Raw genomic sequence first — 22,309 nt, forward strand, 5'->3', positions numbered from 1 at the left:
AGTGGTCCAACGCTGGATATCATTCTTATCGCTGTCACCAAACCCACCAAAACACCAAACCGAATATCAAAACCCATAATTTTACACAGCCTTACGACCATAATCCCGCACCCAAGTCTAAACCATATGTACACCCCCTCATCCCCTCCTACCTCAACCGCCTCCCCATCACCTCCTCCTCCGTAATCTTCACCCCCGCCGCCGCCGTCTCCCCCCCAGCCAACCTCAACCGCCTCCCCTTCACCTCCTTCTCCTCCTCCTCCCTGACAGCCTTCTTCACCCCGGCCGCCTCCCTCGCCAACCTCAAATCCCCCAAACTCAACCCAACATCCCTAGCATAATCCCCAAACCCATCCACCACCCCCCTCAAACTCCACCTCAACCCCTCCAATATCTCCTCCACCTCCCTCGACTCCCTCCGCCCCTCCACATCCGTCCAGCTAACCACCACCCCCTCCCTGAAACCCTCCACCTTCCTCACCAACCCTGTCAAGGTCCTCACCAACCCCGCCACATCCCTCTGCACATACCCATACTTGTCCTCCTGCAAACTCCTCACCGCCAGCCCACTAAGCGCAAAAGCAGCGTTCGCATACAGGCTCACCTCCCCAAACGGCTCCCCCAGCAGCACCTTTGCCACCCCTCTGCGGTACGTCTGTCTAAACGGCCAACCAAACGGGCTCTCTACAAACTTGGTCGCAAAGTCCTTGGCCAAACCCTCCGTGTCGTCCGTCCCCGTGGCCTGCTTCTGGGCCTTGATCAGCTCCTCCTTGGCAAACTCGGCGATTTTCCTCGCCCGCGGACTAAGCTGCGACGGCTGCCCCGGATCGGTAGCAATTTTCCCCACCGTCCGCTCGATCGCCTCCCGGTAGCCCCTTCTCTGGGGAGAAGGCTGAAAGACCTCCTCGTCTCTGGGGACCGTTTCACTGAGACGTTTCTTTTCAGGGGCCCTGTTTCGGTTGAGATCCAACGCCGGATCCGGGACGGTGGGTTTGCCGTACTTTTCGTAGTTGTCGATTCTTGTTTCAATCTGCTTGAGGACGTCGATGCAGATCTTGTAGATCTGGGACCACATGGGCCCGTTCTTGCGGTCAATGTCCTCGTAGATGGCCTTGCGGCGGTCGGGGAAGTCGCGGGCGATGTAGGCTAGTTCCCACATGGCAAAGCACTGGTTTTGTTAGTTCCATTCCTGATTGTAGAAAGGGGGCCATACCTGAATGGACAGCTTCTTGGCCTTCAACCCGTTCAGAAGACTGCCGTTGGGGTCCCTCGACTCCGAGGTGAGCGGCTTGTTGTTCTTAAGCGGGTTCTTGACCATGAACAGCGAAAAGGCTTCATTGCCAAGCGTCCACACAAACGTGAGCAGCACGCTGGTCCACAAGCACCGCAGGATGATGGTCAACGAAAACGGAAGCGTCATGGGCGTCATGTTGGTCTTGGGGAGGTTGTAGACGGGCCGAAAGAGCGACATGGTAAACCTCCAGACAAACCCCCGCAAGAAAACCGAGTACGTGATCATGGTGGCCGTGGTGGACGTCAAGGCCTGCGTCAAGGTGAAGACGACAATCTCGGGCAACTTTTGCGCCAGCTTCTGGAGCTGTGTGTTAAAGTCTCCATCATCGGCATTGGCCTTCTTGTCCGCCATCTTGTCCGCGTCCTGGGGTGGAGGCTTCGCGATGCCGTAGTGCAACCGGTCGACGTCGCTAAACAGGTGTCTGAGACCGTGCCATACTCCCACCAACACGCAGTGTGTGGTCAAGAAAACGGCCTTCTCGTTCAATCTCGCGCGATCGGCGTGGTAGTAAGAGATGTACTCCAGCCCTGCGTCCTCAGACAGACACCACAGGTAGACTTGACTAAAGGCCCACGCTGAAAACGCATATGTGAGAATCGTCTCGAGCGTGTTGAAGGACCGGAGGCTGTCGAGGAAGGTGGCAAAGGGAGAGCTCGTGGTGCGGACACCGGGGTGGTGTTGAGCGATCCGAAGGGTGATGATGAGAACGCCACAGAGGAAGAAGAAGAATGTTCGAATGCCGGCTGGGCCAAGGGGGAACCACGCCCAGAAAACTGTTTGTGTTCTTATGTTAGCTGATGTCTGATTCCCCCATACAAGACAGAACCAACATGAATCCCAACTGGCCAGAAGCAGGGCCTCCAAGTAGGCAACCACCAAGATCACCAACCCGCTCGTCGCAAACCTCCGCTGCAGCGCGGGTTGGAGGAAATCCTTGTACGGCAGCACCCTCACTTTCGCAGCCGTGGCACCCGCCATCTTGGAAAATTCGCAGTCAGATCCAAGATTTGTGTGCTTGACGGTGGTGGTGCAAAAACGATGTCGTCGTTTATCGCTGTTGGGTATTAATGTCTGTCTGTCTGTCTGTTCTGTATTCTGTTACTCTCTGCTTCCCATTGGGGGGTCCTTTGTAAATAAAAAATACCAAGCCTTTTCCCGCTCTCCACCCAAGCAGCAGCCAGCACAGCGCACTGTCCACTGGAAGGACCCCAAGAACGCGTCAAGCTCCGCCCCACACCATGTCTAGATAACCTCGTCTGATTGGCCTAACTCTAGAATTACGTCGTTTGACAAGGGACCCGATCCGCTGAGCTGACCAGTGCGCTGGGTTACAGGCAACTGTGAACCACAAACCAACCTCCATCTCCAACCAAACTCCATTGGAAGTCATTGATAATAACACGCTTGCGCAATCATTTATCCCCCCGCCGTCGCTCTTTTCTTCCGTCTCTTTTCCCTCCCGTACTGTTTTCAACAACCAACAAAAAAAATGTCCTTCGACCGCCTCTCCGCCGCCGAGCAAGGCCGCTCCGGCCGCAACTACAACAACAACCAACCCCCCGCTCGCTCCTCCATCGCCGGGGGGTCCTACACCGACGACCCCGACTTCACCCGGCTCTACCAATCCCTCACCACCAACCTCTTCAAGCTCAACGGCAACAACCAGCGCCTGTCGGGGGAGATCTCCCACCTCGGCACCCGCCGCGACACCCCCCGAGTCCGCGAGCGAGTCCACGAACTAATCGAAGAATCCCGCGATCTCTTCAAATCAGTCGGCGAAGGCGTCAAGAAAATCCAGACGTGGGACGAAGACGTCACACCAACCCAAAAATACCACCAGCAGAAACTCTCCCGTGACTTCACCACCTCTTTAACAGAATTCCAATCCCTCCAGCGGACCGCGTTGGAAAAACAAAAAGCTTCTGTTTCCGTGCTTCAGTCCGCCCTCCCGGCCACGTCACCTTCCCACCAACCCCAGGTCTTGTCGTCCTCCCCCGGGTCACAACAGCAACTCCTTCTTCAAGAACAAGAACTCGCCCGCCTGGCACCACAAGACGAGGTTGACTTTCAGGAGGCGCTCATTCTGGAACGGGAGGAGGAAATCAGGAATATTGAGCAGGGTGTGGGGGATTTGAATGTGCTTTTTCAGCAGGTGGCGCAGATTGTGAATGAGCAGGGCGAGACGTTGGACACGATTGTGAATAATGTCGAGAATGTGAGGGATGACACGAGGGGGGCGGACAGGGAGCTGAGGAGCGCGGCGAGATATCAGAAGAATGCGAGGAGCAAGGCTTGTTGCTTGTTGCTGATTTTGGTGGTGATCCTGACGGTGGTTTTGTTGGCTGTGTTTTTGGGTTAGACGCGAGGAGAGGTCCAGTCAGGAGTTTACGAGATGGATGACACATGGATTTTTTTTTGTCTCTATGATGGTTCAGGGTTTGGAGGGCGCGATTCTTTGTTTTGTACATTTTGTTCCGGCGCTTTGGAGTTTTGGCCTTGCGCGAGTAGCCTGCGAGCTTTTTGTCCTCCAAGACTCGCTTTCCTCTATATATACAGTGCAGAATTTACAGTCATATCACGTCTACCCTTTATTTCCCCTTCTTCTCCTTCTCGACCCCTCGTACGGCAGAAAACCGAGACACTGGCTTCGCCGGGGCCGGTTTCGTCTGCGGCGGCACCTCCGCATCATTCTTGACCACCGTAGCCGCCGTCGCTGCTCTTTTCGACGTCACCACCGGTGGCCTGGTAGTTGTCTCGGCCGTCTTCACCACCTCGACCACCGGCTTCTTCTTCTCCACCGGCATGGGATAAATGAAATACGGCTCCAGCCTCATCCTCATCAGCTCCTTTGGCTTCTTTACCGGCCAGACCAAATCAAGCAGCCTCTTCGCCATCCAATTACCCAAGCTGGACGTGATCCAGTAAAGGTGCATCGCGGCCGGCAACCCAATCGTCAACGGCCCGACAAGGACCGAGAACCAAAAGTTCAGCCTCGCTCCCGTGAGCATCAGCCTCCGGCGGAACTCCTCTTTCCCGGTGAGCTTCTCGTCCGGGTTCACGACTGGGGCTTTACCAAACATCCTGGCAAGTTTTGTCTTGTCCTTGGGGATCGCGTTGGCGACGAGGACGGCCGAGAGGGTCAAGGGGAGGATGTGGTAGGGATCGGAGAGGGCAAAGTCTGGGATCCAGAGGATGCCCTCCATTGCTGGTTGGGTTGTTGTTGTTGTTGTTGTTGCTGTGGTGGTAGCGATGTCCTGGGCGGATGATGAGATGGCTTCGGTGAGGGAGTTATCTAAGGGTGGTGGTGGTAGGGTGGTCTTGATGGCCGAATTAGCCAGCTCGACAGGATCGGCAGCCTTTGCTGTGACCGGTTTCTCACGAAACCAGTTCAGTATCGACCCCAGCAGACCTCCCGTGGCGGTGCTCTGCCATCTGATCGCCTCGATGCCCAAGAGCCACACGGGAAAAGTTGCGAGCTGGGCTGCAATGATGCGCCAGGATTGGAGCTTCCACCGCTTTCTGAATTTGTTGTTGGCTTTGGTATGAAGCACGGGGAGCTTCTGGAGGAGATGGTCCATCTTGCTGGCTTTCCCTTTTTGTTGAGCCGTCTGCCTTTGGACTTCTTGGACGGCGAAGATCTCGGAGAGATGGCGCAGCTTGGCTTGTCTGTGGAAGGTGCTCTGGACGTAGAGGCGTGTGGGGAGGCGGAGGACCATGTTGAGGGAGATGGCGAAGAGGGGGATGGTGAGGTACCATGGGATGTTGAGGGAGGTGTGGAGGAAGAGGAGGTACTCTTGGGCGTTGTATATGGCTGTGTCGAAGGCGTTAATGAGGGAGAAGGACCTGGCTTGGGGTTGACTGTTGAGTTTGTGCTGTAATAGTCTAGTTCCTGGTCTGAGAGGTGTGGATGAGGCAGGTGAGGTGAAGGCCGGGTGGGAGGCTCTGTTGTGAGTAGCTAAGCTGAAGGCGCGGATAGCTGATGGGGAAATGGACAGAGCCCCTGGGCTCCGGACGGCCCGTAGACGGCCGATTGCTCTCATGGCATGGGCCATGGTGAGCGTGGGGTATCTAGCTAGGTGTGTGTAAAGTGGGAAGGGTGAGCTGAGAAATGTCGACCAGAAAGGTCCTGTAGCGAGACCCGACTGTTTCTTGGCATCTCACCCGCTAGAAGGGGGGCAGGGGAGCCCTGTAAGCCACTAAATCTGGCCCGTGCTTCTGGTAGCTGCACGGGAACGTGGGGCGTGACAGGGAAGCTGCATCGTACGTCAAGCGCCATCCATGCCCTCATCCATTGCTCTGACCAGCTTGCAGCTTACTGCGTAAACCTTCTTCCACCTCCCGTCTCTGTACACGCTCGTGACTTGAGCTCTACCTTGACATTCTATCCTTTCGACTCTGTTGCCGGCCTCCTAGGACCTTCATATCTACTTATCCACACCCACCTGATACTTCATTTTGTTCCCTCAAACCTCCATCCAACAACTGGCTTGCCCGTTGTTTGCCCATCGACAGTTGAAAGCATAGCGCGCTCCAAGCTCAGAGCTTCCCTCCCGGACCTCCCTCCTCCTCCTCCTCCTCCCGGTGGTCGGCGTGCCACTTCGGCCTCTGAAACAGCTGTGCCTCTTCCCCTTTCCCACAATCCTGTCCCCGACGAGCCGAGCGAGCCCCTCACACGCCGTCAGCACATGAAAGAGAAAGTCAAAGTCTTCCGGAATGCCGTCAAGTATCTCTTCTCTCGCCGTCGTTCCCGCGCTATGTCTCATTCCCATCCTCGCCCTCGCGGGCCCGTTGCTGTTCCGCGCCGTGGGAGCTTTGCTGGGGTTGTACCTTCGCAAGAAGACGGATGGTCGGTTGTCGCATATCCTCGAGCTCACTGAGCAGGACGAAAAGAAGTGGCGGGAAGGCCGGAGGAGCAGCGGTAGCAGTAGCAGCAGTGGGAAGGATGAGGAGTGGGAGGAGGTGGACACATACACTGATGGGACGTCGGGGAATGGGGGCAAGGGTGAGGCGGACTGGGATGGTGTCGTGGGCTTCTTTCACCCTTTTTGGTAGGTCTACTTCTTCCCTGCACCACGCAGACTGGGGAGGATATGGCTAATGAGGCCTCAAGTAATGCTGGAGGTGGTGGAGAGAGAGTTCTGTGGGCGGCCATCCGTGCGACACAGCAGCGCTGGCCAAAAGCAAAGTGTATAGTTTACACTGGGGACCATGATGTGAACAAGGACGCCATCCTGTCTAGAGTCGAGGTATGCCACCTTTGGCTTCTACATCTGCTGCCGTCGTTGCTAACCTGGTCAGAACCGCTTCAACATTCACCTCCACCCTCCCACCGTCAATTTTCTCTACCTCACCACCCGCCATTGGGTCCTCGCCTCCACATGGCCGCGCTTCACTCTTGCCGGCCAGTCTTTTGGTTCCCTCATCGTGGCCTGGGATGCCTTCAGTCTTTTGGTTCCCGACATTTTTGTTGACACCATGGGCTACGCCTTTGCGCTTGGGCTCTCCAAGTTTTTGTTTCCCGAAATTCCCACGGCCGCATACGTGCATTATCCCACCATTTCTACCGACATGCTCGAATCTCTTGATCCCACCTCCACCGTTGGCTCTCAGGGGGTCCACGCCGGCCAGGGCACCGGCACTCGTGGCAAGGCCAAGAAGCTGTACTGGAAGCTATTCGCCAAGGTCTATTCCCATGTTGGGGCTTCTGCAGACGTAGTCATGACCAACTCTACCTGGACTATGGGTCACATTCAGAAACTATGGGGTCCCTTGAGAAGATCTAACAGGCCAATTGCTGTGGTGTATCCTCCGGTGGCCGTCAGTGAACTCGAGCAAGAAGTCGAAGTCTCCCCTCAAAGCGAAAAGAAAAGGGAAAAGGTGCTGCTATACATTGCGCAGTTCCGACCAGAAAAGAACCACCAGCTTATCCTCCAGGCTTTTGCCGAGTTTGTCAAGACGAGCAAGAGCCCGGCGGCCAAGGAGGCGAGGCTGGTGTTGGTGGGCAGTGTAAGGGATGATCACGACTCCAAGAGGGTGTATCAGCTCCGGTTGCTGGTGAACGAGCTGCACATCAAGGCCAGGGTGGAGTTTCATCTGGATGCGAGCTGGCCTGAGATCTTGGAGTGGCTGAGGAGGGCAAGCGTGGGCGTGAACGGGATGTGGAATGAGCACTTTGGCATCGGGGTGGTGGAGTACCAGGCTGCTGGGTTGGTGAGCGTGGTGCATGATAGCGGGGGGCCGAAGATGGATATTGTTGTGGACGTCGAGGGGGGGTTTACTGGTAAGTGCAACAGGGCGACACACGGGAAGAGTGGTGCTGATGATGTGGTGACAGGCTTCCATGCTACGACTCCGAGCGAGTTTGCTGAGGGGTTTGAAAAGGCGTTGAGCTTGGAGAACCCGTTGGAGGTGAGGCTGCGGGCGAGGGAGAGTGCAAAGAGGTTTACCGAGGAGGAGTTTGTGAGGAGGTGGGTGAGGGAGATGGAGCCTGTTATCGGCCTGAACGAGTTGAAGGTCACGACGGAGAAGAGGAAGGTGTAGGGGGCTTAATTTTGCTTGCGACAATAGAATACATGGATACCCTTTTTTCCTGAAGTCATTAATGGTGGGATGGGCTGAAGGGGATATGGTGTTGAAAGGGGGGCTTTATTATGATTGATTTTGTTCACATCTCATCCTTGGGACATTGATCGCAGTGAATGAAGGGATCAGGGGTGACATCTAGATCAGGAATGGTCCGTGCGCACCCAGGTTTCAACCACTGACTGGTAGGTAAACTCTGCATTTCTCATCTCAAACTCATATCCAAACTCGAAGAGGAAACTTGCCTCGACCACAAATCACAATCCTGCCTTCTGCAGGTACATGCAAATTCAGACGAACCCATTGCAAAAGATCAACCGGGGCTCGGATTTATCGCCAAACCAGCAGCACACAAAAATCTCATGCGATTCGGCGCCATCAGAGTTTTTTCGAAGGGACCTTCTCTCGGCACTTTTTCCAAAACTTCAGCCTCGCTGCGCTATAGCAGCCAATCATATTCAACCAGATTCTGCTTCACAACCTCGACCAGTGTCAAAATGGCTTCCACGTCGGCACCTGCCGCGGCTGGGGGTGGTGAAGGAGTCCAGCAGATCGACAGCTACAAGCTCCAACATCAGCAACAGAAGCAGCAGACAGGAAAGAGACCATTTCCGAACGGCCAAGGCGGCGGTGGAAAGGGTGGACGTGGTGGCAAGTTCAAGAAGAAGGGAAAGAAGGCGAAGCCGCCTGCCGAGGGTGGACACGATGAGGTCCTCCGGCTTGATATTGAGGCTCTGATGGCCAAGAGCAGGAACGAGGCCGCCGAGGGTGCTGAGGGTGAAGAAGCTTCCGCCGAGGAGGAAATTTTGCCAGAGCAGGGGAGCGAGGTTCTTGTCGAAGTTGTGGCGTTGTCTTCCACCGGTGACGGCCTGGCAAAGATGAAGGGCTCTGATCGCATCTATGTCGTCCCGTTCGCCGTTCCGGGAGATATGGTCACGGTCAAGGCCTACCGCCACGAAGAAACCCACACCGTCGCCGACTTCATTTCTGTGGTTGACCCCTCTCCCCTCCGCGACGACAGCCGCATCCAGTGCAAGTACTTCTCCAAGTGCTCCGGCTGCCAGTTCCAAATGCTCGACTACGCCGAACAGCTCCGGATCAAGAGGGAGACTGTCGTCAAGGCCTACAAGAACTTCTCCCAACTCACCCCCGAGCTCGTCCCCGAGATTTTGGACACCATCGGCTCCCCTCTGCAGTACAACTACCGCACCAAGCTCACCCCTCACTTCGACGGGCCCTGGAACAACCCCCGCCGCGGCCCGAAGAAGCATCTCGAGTCTTGCCCACCGATAGGCTTCACCCCCAAGTCAGCCCGCAAGGTAATGGACATTGAAGACTGCCCCATCGCCACCCCCGCCGTGAGGAAGGGTCTCACGGCCGAGCGTGAGCGGATGAAGACCGAGTTCTCGAAATACTCCAACGGCGCCACGATTCTCCTGCGGGAAAACACGATCCGAGTTCCCGCCGGGGGTGAAGCGCCCTCTGACATTCCCTCCGATGCGGTCGTTGTCCGGACGCCGGAGTACACCGACTATAAGACTCACATCACGGACAACAACGCCACGAGCACCGAGCACGTTGACGACTTCATCTTCACCAACCCGGCCGGTTCGTTTTTTCAGAACAACAATTCCATCTTGTCGCCCTTTACGCAGTACATTAGGGATCACATTTTGCCTCCTGCCAATAAGGAGGGGATAAAGTACCTCATTGACGCCTACTCGGGCTCGGGGCTTTTCACCATCACGCAATCAGCTTTGTTTCCGGGGGGGAGCATCGGGATTGACATTGCCGAGGGCTCGATCGCTTATGCTAGGAAGAATGCAAAGTTGAACAATCTGGACGAGGGGCAGTGCAAATTCATTGCTGCCGACGCGCCGGAGCTGTTCAAGAGTGTGGAGGGGTATAACCCGGACGAGACGGTTGTGGTGCTGGATCCGCCGAGGAAGGGGTGTGACGCTAGCTTTTTGAGCCAGCTGCTGAGGTTTGGGCCGAGGAGGGTTGTTTATGTGAGCTGTAATGTGCACACGCAGGCGAGGGATGTGGGGGTTTTGGTTAGGGGGGAGGTGGAGGGGGTTGTTGATGATACGGAGGAGACGGACGGGACAGAGAGGAAAAAGACGAGGTATGAGATTGAGAGCTTGAGGGGGTTTGACTTTTTTCCGCAGACGGCTCACGTTGAGGGGGTGGCGGTGTTGAACAGGGTTGAGGAGAGGTAGACGGATGTAGGGGTGGGATTGTGGAGTTATAAATAAAAGCTTTGTTGTTTTTGTGTTATTCTTCACGAGAGATGTGTGGTCTTGAGTTGTGTATTCCACACTGAGGTTCCGTTCAGTTGAACTACTTGCGCAGAGTCTCATGCATCAAAGTGGATTGACTGCAATATTTCATTTCTAGCACGCCATGCATGGTATCCACGTCTGTAGCTATACACCGGGGTATCGTCCTTTCATAATCATAATCCTATCCCTTACAAGAGCCCTGACAAACCCAACAATTCAACTCCTTTCCCACACACACACACACACTCCTTTTACCCAAGCACAACCCCTTCATACTCCCCCTCACTCAAATACCTCCCAAGCAACCCCTGCAGCACCGCCTTCGACTTCTGTATAGCCGGCACGACCCCCTCAATCTGCCCCAAATTCCCCCTCAAACTCTCCATATGACTCCCAATCTGCCTCGCCAACCCGATCACCTCCTCCTCCCCCTCCTCAATCCCCTCAAAGACTCTCCCCTTCACCTCCACCCTTTCCCTCTTCACAACCTCCAACCCCTTCTCCCCACCCGCCTCACCCCGACCGGTAGCCCGTTCCCTCCGCCCAGGAGCAAGCACATGATCCCTCCTCCCCCTCTCCCTCCACCCCCTAGCCTGCGCCCTCGCATTCTCCTCCAACCGCCTCAGATCCCTATAATCCCTCTCCAACCCCGCCTCCTCTCTCTCCTTCTCCCGTCTCAAAACCTCAACGCTATGCACCAACGGCTCCAGCTGCCTCTCCAAATGCCTGCTCGCATCAATCACCTTTTCAAAATTAACCTCTGCCTCCTGCGCAGAAATCGCCACCCCCTTTGTCGTCTTCGTCCCGATCGTCGCCGGAGGAAAAGGGATCCCTTTTACCAGTTTAGAATGCAGTCTACCAGCAAAAGTCCGGAGGATCGTTTGCGAGGCGGTGTACCTCGCCGTGTTGTTACCTCCGATCGACTCAAGGATGGGGATGTACGAGTCGAGGATGAGGCTGTCGACTGTTGAGATAGCGGGTTGGTCTAGGGGTGTCCATTTCGAGCGGATGGTGGAACGGGGGATGTGGAGGGTTTTGGGGGCGAGGTGCCGGTATGGGGCTGAGGATAGGGGGTCGGTGGGTTCTTGTTCTTGTTCTTCTTCTTCTTCTTCTTGTTCGGTCTCGGGTTGGGGTTGGGGTTGAGGTTGAGGACGGTCCTTCTTTTTGGAGGGCTTATGGTTGGTGGTTTGGTTTTGAGCTTCAGAGACGGAAATTTCAACTAGGGTCGCTCTAGATCCTTTCTTGGATCGCTTCTGCGGCTCCGAGGGCTGAGGGGATGGCTCAGCAGCGGTTTCGGCGCTTTTTCTGCCTCTGCCTCGTTGGCGAGCAGAGGGCTGGCTTTCGTCTTGGGCGTCTTCTTCCTCTTGTCCAACCACGCGACCGGGTCTGCCCCTGGATTTCGAAGCGTTCTTGGCGCTTTTACCCTTTTGTTGAGACTCAGGCTCTGCGGCAGCCTCTTCGCGAGACTCGTCCTCGTTGGAGCCTCGACCTTTCCTGCGTTGTCTGCCGTCGGTCTCTGCTGGCTCTGCATCTCTCATTTCTGTATCTTCCTGAGATGCGGGAGCTTGGTTCTTGCCAGGCCGGCCCCTTGCTTTTGGCTCTTCTTGCTGTTCCTGCTCCTCAGCATTTCCAGCTGCTTTGGCTCTCTTTCGTGGCCTGGTCTCAGTAGGCTCTGGCTCCTCTGATTCGACATCATGATTCTTTGCTGGACGTCCTCTCTTTCGCCCGGTATTTGGCGCCTCTTCGGGTGCCGCCGCTGCTGCTTGTTCGGGTTCCTTTTCGGATTCCGGGGCTTTTGCTTTGCGCCCTCTTTTCTTGGGCGCTTTCTCTGCCGGCTCTTCTACCTCCTCAACCGTCGCTTCTTCCTCATGTTCAGCCTCCTGTGCCCGTGCCGGCCGTCCTCGTCTCTTGGGTGCTATTTCTGTTGATTCTTCCGCCTCCTCGGTGGTTGGATCTGCTTCTAGTTCAGATCGAGCAGGTCGCCCTCTTCTCTTGCGTGCCGGGTGTGATGTTTCCTCGGCCTCCGCAACAACACTTGTCTCTCCTGCTGGTTGCTTGATCTCTTGAGTTCGTGCTGGACGCCCTCTTCTCTTGGGCTCTGTTGCTGTTGACGCTTCAGCCTCTTCAACGAGGGATTCCTGACCTGGTTCGGCCTCTTTTGTCCGACCGGGGCGCCCTCGTCTCTTTGGTGCTGTTGCTGCTGATTCATCGACCTCCGTGCTCGCCTCGTCTACCACTTCCTCAGCCTGTCCTGATCGAGCTTTCCGCCCCCGTTTCTTCGGCTCCATACTCGAGATTTCTTCAGTCTGGGTCGCAGTTTCCTCGGTTTCCGGCTCAACTTCTTGGGCTCTCGCTGGCCGACCTCTCCTCTTTGGTGATGCTTCCAAAGTATCTGTCGGCGGAGTCGATTGTTCTTCGGCTATTGAGCCTTCACCCACCCCCGCCGTTTCAGCATTTTTCTTTGGTCTACCCTTTCGTTTTGGTGCCCCCTCTGGCGCTGGTGATGGCTCTGGCGCAGGCTCTTCGGGTGATGAATCATCGCTCTTTCGCGGTCTGCCTCGTCTTTTTGTTGTCGTTCGAACCTCGGCGTTGTCATTACGATTGGCCTGCAAAACAGCTTCTCCTCCACGTAGGGATACGTCCTCGTCGGGCTTCGACGCGCCTGCTGGGCGACCGCGCTTGCGCTTTTGATTTGGTTCGTCCGGCGCCTATTCTGGGAATTAGCAATGACTTTGACACTGAAAAAAACAATACACACCATAATGATGGAAAATACCCAAGCGCCGGCTCAATGTCTGTTTGCTGGTGTTTGCAAACGGATTTGCTGTGCTACGTTGATTCTTCAAGCCCCTCGAAGCGCAACAGCCACAGCTTGTGACGCGACTGTACCAAATCTCGACCCCACCGCGCAGCCCCCCCTGTCCGTGCCATGTGTGGCTGGAGTTCTATTGCCCCATGCACTTTGTTGCCCGGCGGACAGCTGTTTACCCCAAGCTGGCGGACCGTCGCGAGACAAGTTGCTCTCTTATCTCTAACCGAAACAGGCTTAACTGGTCATGACACCTTTTTACCAACAACTCTGTTCAGGGTCACAGTGAAGATATCCCAACATTCGTAATATTAAACAAGCGAGGCTAGACTAGACAGGGCACGCGTCCATCAGGGGACCAGACCGGAACAAGGGTAGTTTCACCACATCTCCATCTTTTCGCGATCCCCATTTGCGACGAGTTCTTCTTGTTTTCCGTCAAGAAGAAGGTGTGACTTTTGCCAGGCCGCTGCTTGTTTTCTCCATCTTCTCCTCTCTGCACGTCAGACCACCCCTCATTCCTGGCTCCTCCTCCTCCTCCTCCTCCTCCACACCTCACCTTTCCCTCCCATCATCTTTCTCAGACTTTTTGCGCCATCTTCTCTCGTGGACAGCTGTCAAGAAAGGGCCACACTTCTGCTTCCATCATTTCTGGCGACACTGTTGCAGTCATCGTTTTTGATTCACCGAGACGACTATTGGTAATCCACCCACACACACACACAAATACACATCACAAACAATGCGCTTCTCAACAGCAACCGCGGCCCTCGCGGCCCTCGGCCCCCTCTCCGCCGCCGCCGCCGAGTCCCCCTTTGAGCAATACAAAGCCAAATTCCAAAACTTCCTCTCCAGCTTCTCCGGCAGCGCGGGCATCCCCGAAGCGGCCGACAATGTCCAAGTACCCATCCCCAAGCCCAAGAGCAAGACGGTAGAACCCAAGAAGATCGACACCTTGACTCTGGCCAACTGGAAGGACACGCTTTACGCCCCCGTTCACGCCGAGGCTACCATTCCCGAGGAGTGGCTGGTGCTCATCACGGGCGGGAACAAGACTTGCTTTGGTAATGCGCCCCTTTTCCACTCTCTGTCCCCAAACTACAGTCAACTGACCCCTATGAAATTTCCAGGCCGCTGTGACAAACTCGATACGGCCTTTTCCCAATCGGCACTCAAACTCGCCTCTCTCAAACCAACCCCCGATAATCTCCACCTTGCCAGTGTGAACTGCGACGACGAGCCTGTCCTCTGCAACTCTTGGTCTGCCTCCACGGGCGTGATCTGGCTGTTTGAGATTCTCCCTGCCCCTACCGAGACAGGGCTGTACGTCAAGCGCCTCAATACGACGACTGTGACCTCGCAGGACATTGTCGACGCGTATGTGGCTCCCAAGGAGGAGTGGACCAAGGTGGAGAGCGACAGCTACTTTCACCCTATTGATGGGTTTTTTGCCAAGAATGGCCTCGCGGTGCCGCTGGGGTGGTTTTTCTGGGGGTTGAATGCTGTGCCGAGCTGGGTTATGATGTTGGGCGTGAGCTTTGTTTCGAGGTCGATGATGAACAAGAGAGTCGAGGGCATGGCTGGGGGCCCGAGGGCTGGTGCGGGTGCCCCTGCTGCTGCTGCGCCGAGGGGGGCTGCGCCTGGGGATGCTCGGTCATAAGGAGAGAGAGTAAGGGGTTTGTTGGTAGGAAAGGAGTAGTAGCTGGTGTTTGAAAGGGTAGTTTTATGGTAGTGGGGTGTGTGTAATAGTGTGTCCCTGAAGAGAGCAGCGCTGGAAACATAGCGTTTGGGGTTTCTTGTTTCTTTTTTCTTCTCTCTCTTTTTTACTTTTATTTATATATCAGAGGCTGGGAAATATGGGATCTGGTGGGCGATGGAAATGGAAATCGGTTTTATCTGAGACAAGAGCGCACTTTTTAGGGGGGCACACCCTGCCCACAAAATGATTGACACAGCAAAAAGTAAGTTGGCCCCTGTGATGTTGTAAACCATGCCTCGAAAGTAAATTAATAGGCCTTTTAAACATTTTAAAGGCCTATTTCATCGTCTTTAAAGGCCCTTTGATTATCTTTAAAGGCCTATTGATTATCCTTCAAGTTGTAGTTTGCAGTATAACATGGGCTAACCAACCTATTTGTGTGCCAATCATTTTGGGGGCAGGGTGAGGTGGGGGGTTAGGTGTCAGGGCGTGCGTGCTGCTCATCTTCGAAATATGTAGAGAAACTTGTTCTTCAAAAATTCATGATCGGTTCTTGTCTTTGCACGTCTCTTGCAGCCCTTGCAACCCCTCCAAGACCTGCTCGGGCAGTTTGGGGTTTGCCAGACGGCCGTAGCGGAGATCGCTGAGGTCGCCGACAGTTTTCTGGACGGACGCCAGCAGGGAGGCTTCCTCGGATTGGAGGAGCTGGAGCTGGGATTCGAGTTCGGAGATGGCGTCCTGGAGGGAGGGGAGAATGGATTGGAGGGTGTGGTTTTTGTTTTGGGGGGGGGAGGGTACCCAGCTTTTTGGAGGAGGGGGGCCGGTTAGTTATTGTATGTGTTTGGGGGTGGGGGGAGGTGAAACTAACCATTCTTTCAATGTCAATCTCGTCGTCTTGCTCTTGTGCTTGAGCTTGGGCTTCACGCCCGGCTTTTAGGACGTGGCGCCGCAGGGCTTTGCCTTGACGGGCTTGGGACGAGATTTCTTCGGATATGGTGTCGAGGAGGGTGTTGCGTTGGGATTGGAGGTCGCGGTAGAGGGTGCGTATATGGGGAGAGTGTTGCATGGGTTTGGGGAAGAGGGAGGTGAATTCTTGGAGAGAGATGATGGCGGGGAGTTGGGCGGGGATGAGGAGGTAGTTTGTTAGGATGGTGGTTTCGGTGATGGGGGGCATTTTTTGTCTTTGTTTGTGAGATGTGTGGTGGTGAGATGATGAGTGGGATGATGAGTGAGATGATGAACGAGATTGATGAGTGAGATGGTGGGTGGTGATTGGTGTGAGGTTGGCAGCTGGGAATGTTGTGTTTGATGAGAGGTTGTAAGGTGGATAGATGGAGGGATGAGTCTATGTCAGTATCGAATGAGTTGGACTGTTGTAGAAGCATGGATATGAGTTTGAATGACGCGTAAAGTGGCTTGCTGCAGGCTGAAGGAAGTCGCTGAGAGGCGCTAGGGGGGTTGCTGCTTCGCGTGTTCCCGTGATCCGTGCTCTCAGAGATCCTTGGTTCCTATCTATCAACTCCCATCCCTGACTGTTGTCAAGAGCCAAACACCCAAATCTTCCTGACTTTTCATTCACTTATCGTCGACAAACAGCCGACGCCGAGATCTCACAAACTCTAACCAAGGACCCGCAGATACTGCGTGTTTTCGACTTGCTCCCCTCACCGCCGAGCATTTTCTGGGCTGCTTAGTCGTCGACTTTTTTTTTGTCGAGAGAGAGAGAGAGAAAGAGAGAGAAAGAGAGCGAGACGGTAACCACACCCCTTGATGAATCTCACTGGTCGCTTCATTCATTTTTATTGACGCCTATTTAGTTGTCTATCGAGATTTTTGACGCGATCAAGACCTCTGGCGCAAAAGGAAAACTAGAATTTTGCATGATGGCTCCATCCAAAGCCACCCAGGCTCCCTTTGTCAAGGATGAGCGGGTCCTCTGCTTCCACATGGAGATGCTGTACGAGGCCAAAATCCTCGACGTTCAGGCCGCCGACAATAGTGACGGCTGGCAGTACAAAATCCACTACAAGGGCTGGAAGTCCAGCTGGGATGACTGGGTCCCGCAGGACCGCGTTCGCAAATTCACAGACGAGAACAAGGAGCTGGCTTCGCAACTCATGGCCCAGTACAAGAACCTCCAGTCCGGCAAATCGAAGGGACCTAAGAAGGGAACGACTGCTGCTCGCACCGGTGGTTCCGACATGAGTTCTGCTCGTGGCAGTGAGGAGCGTACCCAGCAGGGGGCGACGACGGCCAGCGGGCGAGGCAATCAGAGACGTGCTCGTGATTATGATCTTGAACAGGTGAGTTGGCATTTGCATTTGCTTACATTGTTTGTCTTTCTGCGACACAGTCGGGCCGGGTGCCTTCCTTTTTGCATTTTACACACACAACCATCTGCCTCTTGAAACACAATATCTTGAATTCTGGAGGAGAGCTTTCATGGGTGGTCGACTGCCCGGGACATCACTTTTGAAGCATAACTTGGAGGTATCACTTGGAGTTGGGACGAAAGAGATTTGGTGAATCAACACTGGGCCGGGGGGATCAGAGCAACAACATTCGACTGTGGGTGAATAAGGAGGGTCACTCTCTGGCGTTCTCACAATAGGACCCGCGTTCAGCACCGCACACAATAGTAGCATGGCGTTGCTCCCTCTGCGACTGTCCAGCCGTTTCAAGCCAGCCCTCGCCGACTACATCTTCTTGAACAATTCACACCCACCAATCTCCAATCTCGGCGTTGCGGACCTTTTCCCACCACAATACCCTCAGTCGCAGGACCACGACATCGACACATCTCGGCGAAAGGAGCAATTTTCAAACACATGTACAAATATCTACAAATTGTCGTGATCCGGTGCTGCAATGCCTCCTCTTCGAAGATCAACTCGCGTCGTCCCTCCTCGGCCTGCCCCAACCACTCGAGTCACTCGAGCCACCAAAGCAAAGATGATCCAGCCAAAGGAAGACGAGACAATTGAGGAAAAACTTGCGCGGTACGCTGCTGAAGCCGACTTGCACGACAACCTTACTGTGCTTCCAACCCCTGCGACTTCGGTCTATGTTAAAAACGGCCGCATCAATTTTGATGATCGCTACGTGATGAAGTCTCAGCGCTCCGACAAGGGTAAGATTGGCATCAATCACCCCAAGATTCTCAAGGCCAGACAGCAGGGCGTACTCCCACAGGCGATGGCGCAGATTGAGCGTAACTGGGAGTATATCGACCCCAGCTTCAACCCCCCCCTCGCCGGACTCCCTGCCGAGGTTCGATACCCGGACCGGGTGCCTCACTTCAAGTCTGGGCAGCCTGGTGCTGCCGACACCCTCTTGAAGTTCGAACAAGCGACCCGAGTTTTTCATTGCAAGCTCCAGAGGATGGTGTTCAACATCCAGCAGTTCATTCTGTCCTGCGGGGAAGTAGTCGACGAGGCTAGCGAGGACACCTCCCCGCTTGCCTTTGAGCGAGTTTTTGCTGTTCCTCGTGGCTGGTTTATCTCTTCGGACAAGGTGTTGGCCCCGAGGGCTTATCGGTTGATTCCCGATTCTGTATGTTTCTAACTGTCATGACGACTACCTTCGACACAAGCGTTGGGAGGATACAACCTTTAGCTTTTTCTTTATCATTCTTCCAAACTATCGATCCGAGTAGATTGATAGCACATCCTGTGTCCAGTGGCAGGGCGCTTCTTTGGTTTGGTTTGATTTCTGAAATATACAGCAAGCTAACATGTTACATAGGAGGACAACTTCCACAACCGCCCCTCGATCAATATCCCTCTCCCCGACCACATGAAGGCTCTCTTGGTCGATGACTGGGAGAACGTCACCAAGAACCAGCAGCTGGTGCCCCTGCCCCACGCTCATCCCGTCAACGAGATTCTGGACAACTATCTCGCCTACGAGCGCCCTCACCGTGAGGAGGGTTCATCTGCCTATGACATCTTGGACGAGACTGTTTCGGGTCTCCGCGAGTACTTTGATCGCTGCTTGGGCCGCATTCTGCTCTACAGGCATGTCGTTCTTTGAGCTCTTTTGGTAGGCCGTCGACTGACTGATATCGTAGATTCGAGCGTGGCCAATACCATGAGATGCACCAGTTGTGGAACTCATCCGACCCCAACCACACTTGTGCCAGCGACACCTACGGTGCTGAGCACCTGACTCGTCTCCTTGGTATGTTTTCTTCCTACACTCCTGCACAATTGAGGAGCGTGCTAACCACATCCCGTATACAGTCTCGCTTCCCGAGCTTATCGCGCAGACCAACATGGATCAGCAGTCCGTCAACCGCCTCCGCGACGAGCTGGAGACGTTCACAAAGTGGTTCTCCCGTCAGCATTCTCGCTACTTCGTCAACGAGTACGAGCAGCCCGGCAATGACTACGTGGATGCGGCGAAGAGCACTTAGGATAATGCTCCTCCTCTTGCATCCCCTAGCGCGGCGTCGTCGACCCTGTCGGAGCTCAGCTCGCCCGACTCATCGGATTAGATGATTGCGATGCAGAGGTGCAAGCGTCTGGCATGACAGCGATGGATACGGCTGAAGAGGCAGTCGTCGGGTTATCCACTTGAGTGAGGGTATCAGCAACCGACATCGGCTTTTTCTTTGGTGTTTTACTTGCCACCCACGGGCAAAAGCCTTGTTCACTCTTCATCACTTATCAAAGTCACCATCTCGATTTCGACATCAGCCACATCTACTGTATCACCACACAAACTTGAGTTTTTCCTCCTCCACAAATTCCTCTGGACATATCTGCTTCACTTCGGTGTAGCTTGGCCGCTCTTTTTCCTTGATTAATATCCGAAAGATCTGCCACTCTGGTTAGATGCGACTAGGATGGTCAGGGAAGAAGAGAGAGGTAGAGAGGGAAAGACTTCTTCGTCAATCAATTCATCACACTGCACACCACAACGTCTTCTACACACTGCACAACCCAAAAGCCCGAATTTTTATTTTCACCAAGCGACATGTTCTTCCTTTTTCTCTCTGGGCTTCATTTTTCCGTTGTTCAAGGGGGGTTAGGATTGATATCAACTGGGTGGTTCTCTGGGGAGGGTTGTCTTTTTTTCTTTTTCTTTTTCTTTCTTTTTTCTTGTTTTCGACTATTGTACACTTTTAGGATCCAGGTAATCATCAGCTCATCATGACTGGGCAAGCAAGCCGTGAGGCAAAAACAAGGCCAGTTTTTCGTTTTCGACAGGTAAATCAGAGGGAAAGGTCTCGGTTTTATTCACTCAGAAAGAAGCATTTGATAGGAGCCAGGGAAGCTATGGTTGGTGGACAAGGAGGGCACAAGGGTGAGCTTGGACTTACTTGGGAAAACTTGCTGTGGCTTTCAGGGTTCTTGGAAATTTTTTTTTTTAGATGGGTAGGGAAGAGGCGAATACTAAGAGATTGTTCTCAATTATTATTTGTTGGGGTGTGGTGATGGTGATGTGACGTGCTTTGTGCTGGCTTTTGCTTGTGGTTTTGATGTGGTTTTTACTGGTCTCTTTGGGGGTTGAAGAGAGGTTAGGTATACGAGTTGGTAATGTGTCAATGTGTTGATGGCATCTCTGGAGAGCACCCATTTGGTGAACTCTCCTCTCACCTCCAACTCCGACATCACGAATTCGAGCGGTATTGTCATGCGTTCATTTTCCTTTATTTCCCTTTTGGTATCCCCCAACAATATCATACATTCCCTTCCCTTTCCCTTCCCTTCCCTTCCCTTCCCTCTTTCCTCCCCCTTTCATCCCCCATTCATAATCTAACCTGTCCACCCCCCTCAGTCCTAACCCCCTCAACTGTCATCTCCCCGCCCTCCTCCCCCCGAAGGCTAGCCAAAACCCTCGACCCAACCTTTTGCCCCCCATCCTCCATCCTCGGCACCATTTTTTCCAAGTAGAAGCCGCTGTCGGGTCTCCTCTCAGCCTTGACCTCCCACTTTTCCAGCTTGCGGTCGACCTCGGCGACTTTGACGAGTTCTTTCACTTTCATGATCATGCCTGCGAATTGGGGCTCGACGGGGTGGTAGACGGTCTGGGAGCGCTTGTGGAGGCCGAGAGCAGATAACACGTCGCGGGTGCGCTGGGGGAGGCCGATGGCTGAGCGGTGGAGGGTTATGCGGAAGTAGGACATGATGGCGGTGGGATGTGTGGCTGTGGTGGTTGTGGGAGCTGGGAGGGGGTTAGCTTGCGTTCTGAACGGGAGGGGAAATTGGTAGGGTGTTCTCTCCGAGGCGTGAATCCCCTCCAGATCTGGGGAATCAAAAAGTCGGCTGCTCGACGAGGACAAGAACAAACCTTTTTGTTATCTCCTTTTTCCCTTCTTCTCCTTCTCAGCAAGCTAGCGACCAGCGGCGCGAACCCAATCTCCGACTCGACTCGTGTGATTTACTATCTCTTCGGACCTTCGTTGACGAACTGACAATCTTCGGAGTCGGCAGCAAAACAGTCGCGATAGCTGGGTCAATCAGCGATTCATGCCAAGGCCTACCCATCCCAGTCCAACCCCAACCCCGGAGCCGCCCAAACTCAAAACCACGGAAGAAATTCTGCCGGGCTTTTCCGCCTTTTTGGGACCGGAGCTTTTGGTGGGGTTCAACGTTCCCCACTATAGCTCCCGCTTCCAAGTTCTCAAGGTGCCCAGCTTGTAATGGCTTGACACCGCCGCCGGGAGCTCCGTCATTGAGGATGGTACGGATGTCAGATGCTTCCGACCCGACCGAGCCGAGGACTTTTTAGCAATGCTGAGGATGAGGAGAATGAGATTAGATTTGCAACGATCAGAGAATGGTGAGGAAATCCATGGGGCTTGGGTTACACGGAGTACACATCCACCCACCAACCACCACCATCACCAGCATTCCCGTCCCCCGGGCAGTTCGGCGATTCAGCTCCTTTGCGGGTAGGTAACTTTGAGGCCGACGACAAAGTACCAGTACATTGGTATGTACAGCTACTTTCGAGTTGTTTTGACACAAAGCACAACTCCGCAGGTTCCATTCAACACGATACCCTGGAACAACCAACAACCCAAGGAAAGCTTGCGGTTCCACCTGGATGCGAGGAGGGGGGGAAACATTCATCCAAGCCAAATCCTAACCGCCAAAATTGGCAACAGCTCGTCTGTCTGTCTGGCCGTCCAAGCCGGCATTTCAACATTTGTCAGTGGACAGTAGTTCCAGCCCGGAAATCTATCCATCCATAGGAGGTGAGCTCTCAAACGACCCCCGCCATTGTAACATCACCACCACTTATCGACATCAGAATCGTGGGTATCAACTTGGCGATGTGTTCGCAATGATTGAACAGAATGGGGAAAGTTGAAGTCCAGAATTCCAAATTCTACACAGAATAAGGGAGACAGAGACCCCCACGATCTTGATATCCTTGATCGAGGGCGCCATCCCAAAGCCAAGAAGGCCGCTCACCCGCATCGTCAAAAGCCAATTCCAAATACTACATCACTAGCCTCAACCTTTCTCGAGCAAGCATCTTCACTGCGTTTCCAGAACCTTGGCGTACATGAGATGCAACTTCACTCACCACCATAGCAACAAAATGTAAAACATCTCGACACACATTCCTCTTTCATTATAATCCCCTAGTTCGCCATGTGGAGGATGTACCTCCTGAATGTTGGACCCCGA

The 22,309-nt window shown here is 54.2% G+C and overlaps 10 protein-coding genes across 10 annotated transcripts; 5 read left to right on the forward strand and 5 right to left on the reverse strand.

Annotated features, from left to right (window-relative positions):
• Positions 1-148: 148 nt before the first annotated feature.
• QC764_309200 (uncharacterized protein) lies at positions 149-2,473 on the reverse strand (the record flags this gene model as incomplete). The annotated part of the gene is made up of 3 exons (XM_062946031.1): positions 2,125-2,473; positions 1,214-2,067; positions 149-1,168 (listed from the first exon to the last, which is right to left on the reverse strand). The coding sequence occupies exons 1-3, from the start codon at positions 2,270-2,272 to the stop codon at positions 149-151; spliced, it is 2,022 nt and encodes a 673-aa protein (XP_062802078.1). The 5' UTR covers positions 2,273-2,473.
• Positions 2,474-2,783: 310 nt separating this feature from the next.
• PEP12 (SNAP receptor) lies at positions 2,784-3,653 on the forward strand (the record flags this gene model as incomplete). Its single annotated transcript, XM_062946032.1, has 1 exon — positions 2,784-3,653. The coding sequence occupies one exon, from the start codon at positions 2,784-2,786 to the stop codon at positions 3,651-3,653; it is 870 nt and encodes a 289-aa protein (XP_062802079.1).
• Positions 3,654-3,882: 229 nt separating this feature from the next.
• On the reverse strand, positions 3,883-5,346 carry QC764_309220 (uncharacterized protein; the record flags this gene model as incomplete). The annotated part of the gene is made up of 1 exon (XM_062946033.1): positions 3,883-5,346. One exon carries the CDS (start codon positions 5,344-5,346, stop codon positions 3,883-3,885), a length of 1,464 nt encoding a protein of 487 aa, XP_062802080.1.
• Positions 5,347-6,007: 661 nt separating this feature from the next.
• ALG11 (asparagine-linked glycosylation protein) lies at positions 6,008-7,834 on the forward strand (the record flags this gene model as incomplete). Its single annotated transcript, XM_062946034.1, has 4 exons — positions 6,008-6,342; positions 6,405-6,540; positions 6,593-7,574; positions 7,629-7,834. 4 exons carry the CDS (start codon positions 6,008-6,010, stop codon positions 7,832-7,834), a joined length of 1,659 nt encoding a protein of 552 aa, XP_062802081.1.
• Positions 7,835-8,238: 404 nt separating this feature from the next.
• TRM2 (tRNA(m5U54)methyltransferase) lies at positions 8,239-10,095 on the forward strand (the record flags this gene model as incomplete). The annotated part of the gene is made up of 1 exon (XM_062946035.1): positions 8,239-10,095. The coding sequence occupies one exon, from the start codon at positions 8,239-8,241 to the stop codon at positions 10,093-10,095; it is 1,857 nt and encodes a 618-aa protein (XP_062802082.1).
• Positions 10,096-10,409: 314 nt separating this feature from the next.
• Positions 10,410-13,019, reverse strand: QC764_309250 (uncharacterized protein; the record flags this gene model as incomplete). Its single annotated transcript, XM_062946036.1, has 2 exons — positions 12,917-13,019; positions 10,410-12,866 (listed from the first exon to the last, which is right to left on the reverse strand). The coding sequence occupies exons 1-2, from the start codon at positions 12,917-12,919 to the stop codon at positions 10,410-10,412; spliced, it is 2,460 nt and encodes an 819-aa protein (XP_062802083.1). The 5' UTR covers positions 12,920-13,019.
• QC764_309260 (uncharacterized protein) lies at positions 12,956-15,033 on the forward strand. Its single transcript, XM_062946037.1, has 2 exons — positions 12,956-14,031; positions 14,098-15,033. The coding sequence occupies exons 1-2, from the start codon at positions 13,710-13,712 to the stop codon at positions 14,625-14,627; spliced, it is 852 nt and encodes a 283-aa protein (XP_062802084.1). The 5' UTR covers positions 12,956-13,709; the 3' UTR covers positions 14,628-15,033.
• Positions 13,577-16,076, reverse strand: QC764_309265 (uncharacterized protein). The gene is made up of 2 exons (XM_062946038.1): positions 15,535-16,076; positions 13,577-15,470 (listed from the first exon to the last, which is right to left on the reverse strand). Exons 1-2 carry the CDS (start codon positions 15,838-15,840, stop codon positions 15,207-15,209), a joined length of 570 nt encoding a protein of 189 aa, XP_062802085.1. The 5' UTR covers positions 15,841-16,076; the 3' UTR covers positions 13,577-15,206.
• A 2,385-nt stretch (positions 16,077-18,461) lies between these two features.
• On the forward strand, positions 18,462-19,080 carry EAF3 (Esa1p-associated factor; the record flags this gene model as incomplete). The annotated part of the gene is made up of 3 exons (XM_062946039.1): positions 18,462-18,682; positions 18,736-18,845; positions 18,908-19,080. 3 exons carry the CDS (start codon positions 18,462-18,464, stop codon positions 19,078-19,080), a joined length of 504 nt encoding a protein of 167 aa, XP_062802086.1.
• Positions 19,081-20,418: 1,338 nt separating this feature from the next.
• MRPL33 (39S ribosomal protein L33, mitochondrial) lies at positions 20,419-20,796 on the reverse strand (the record flags this gene model as incomplete). The annotated part of the gene is made up of 1 exon (XM_062946040.1): positions 20,419-20,796. The coding sequence occupies one exon, from the start codon at positions 20,794-20,796 to the stop codon at positions 20,419-20,421; it is 378 nt and encodes a 125-aa protein (XP_062802087.1).
• Positions 20,797-22,309: the final 1,513 nt, after the last annotated feature.

This window comes from Podospora pseudoanserina, chromosome 3 (genome assembly GCF_035222485.1).
Source record: "Podospora pseudoanserina strain CBS 124.78 chromosome 3, whole genome shotgun sequence".
In the NCBI taxonomy this organism is placed as follows: Eukaryota; Fungi; Ascomycota; class Sordariomycetes; order Sordariales; family Podosporaceae; genus Podospora; species Podospora pseudoanserina.